A 1293-nucleotide genomic window follows, 5' to 3' on the forward strand; every position below is an offset into this window, starting at 1 on the left:
GGGTTGAAATTTTATGTTTCTTCCACTTTCAATATACTTCTGTAACTCTGAACATATGGTGTCACTATACGGCGCAGGTTAACATATCCTTGGCTGCTGCACATGCACGCCTTCGGAATATGGTGGAAGAGAGAGATCAGTTTGAGGAGGCCAATAACAAGATTGTCGCACATTTAAAGACAAGGGTGCATTTTTTTGCTTACTTTTGCTGTCTTGGTGTGTTATTTTCATGTATGTTCTCATCTTTATCCATTACATGTTCTCTCTGAATGCTTTCAGGAAGATGAGCTGTTAAAATCCATTTCCTCGTGTAAGGCAGAATCAAATGTTTTGAATATGTGGATTAATTTTCTGGAAGATACGTGGAATATCCAATGCCTACATAGAGAAAATAAGGAGAAGGAGGTCAAGTATGTATTTTATTGGCGTGTTTGTTATTTTTCATCAATATTTATGGTTATATTAGAACTTTCCCAAGGGCTTTTTCTTGGAGTGCTCTAGTGAGGGAATATGCAAAAGATCATTGTATAATGTTTCTTCTCGCAATCAAGTTTTGTTACACTTAGACGCTTGCTTCTTTTCCTTCTAAAGCGATGCGTTGGAAAAACATGAAGGTTACTTTGTCAACTTGGCTATTGATCTTCTATCTGCTTATAAGGTATTCATAATATTATCTGAAGAATACATGTATCCTAAATGTAGAATGAATTATGATTTTTAATTTATGAATAAGCTCTGACCTCCCATATGTTCGAAACCTTGCATGGATCATCTGATATAGAAAGAGTTGGAGCCGTCAATCAGCCGTATTGAAAAATTTGTGGAGAATTTAAAGANTAATAAATGGCTGTCTTCCTCTTTCTTTGAATGTATCTGTTTCTTGTTTAAAAAAATCACTGTGGTTGAAGGGTGTTTTGGGTTTCTTGTTAACAAAAATCAATAAGAGAAATACTTTTTCCCCCTTTTCAATTTGCAGATTGCAAAAAGAGGAAGCACTAAATGTTCGTCTGACCAAAGCAACTGAAACTGGTGAAAAAGAGAAGGTTAGGTTTTGTTTGGACTAGTGTTTAAAAATAGCTTCTGGTTTATTAAAAAATAAAAAAAAGTTTTATTTTTGAATCTACAGCCTCTAGGAGGAGGTAGAGATGTCATATTGACAAAAATAGTTTTTCTTTTAGAGAAAATTTGTTCCACTTGATAAGTTTTAAAAGCTGATTTCAAAGCAAAAAAAAAAAAAAAAAAAAAAAAAAAAAAAAAAAAAAAAAAAAAAAAAAAAAAAAAAAAAAAAAAAAA

The 1293-nt window shown here is 32.4% G+C and overlaps 1 protein-coding gene across 1 annotated transcript; it reads left to right on the top strand.

The window, feature by feature from the left end:
* Nucleotides 1–54: 54 nt before the first annotated feature.
* LOC111786866 lies at nt 55–1043 on the top strand (the record flags this gene model as incomplete). Its single annotated transcript, XM_023667075.1, has 5 exons — nt 55–185; nt 280–410; nt 592–658; nt 782–849; nt 977–1043. Coding segments are annotated over exons 1-5 (399 nt in total), but the record flags the coding sequence as incomplete, so codon positions are not given.
* Nucleotides 1044–1293: the final 250 nt, after the last annotated feature.

The sequence above is a fragment of the Cucurbita pepo genome, unplaced genomic scaffold (assembly GCF_002806865.2).
Source record: "Cucurbita pepo subsp. pepo cultivar mu-cu-16 unplaced genomic scaffold, ASM280686v2 Cp4.1_scaffold003123, whole genome shotgun sequence".
Lineage (NCBI taxonomy): Eukaryota > Viridiplantae > Streptophyta > Magnoliopsida > Cucurbitales > Cucurbitaceae > Cucurbita > Cucurbita pepo.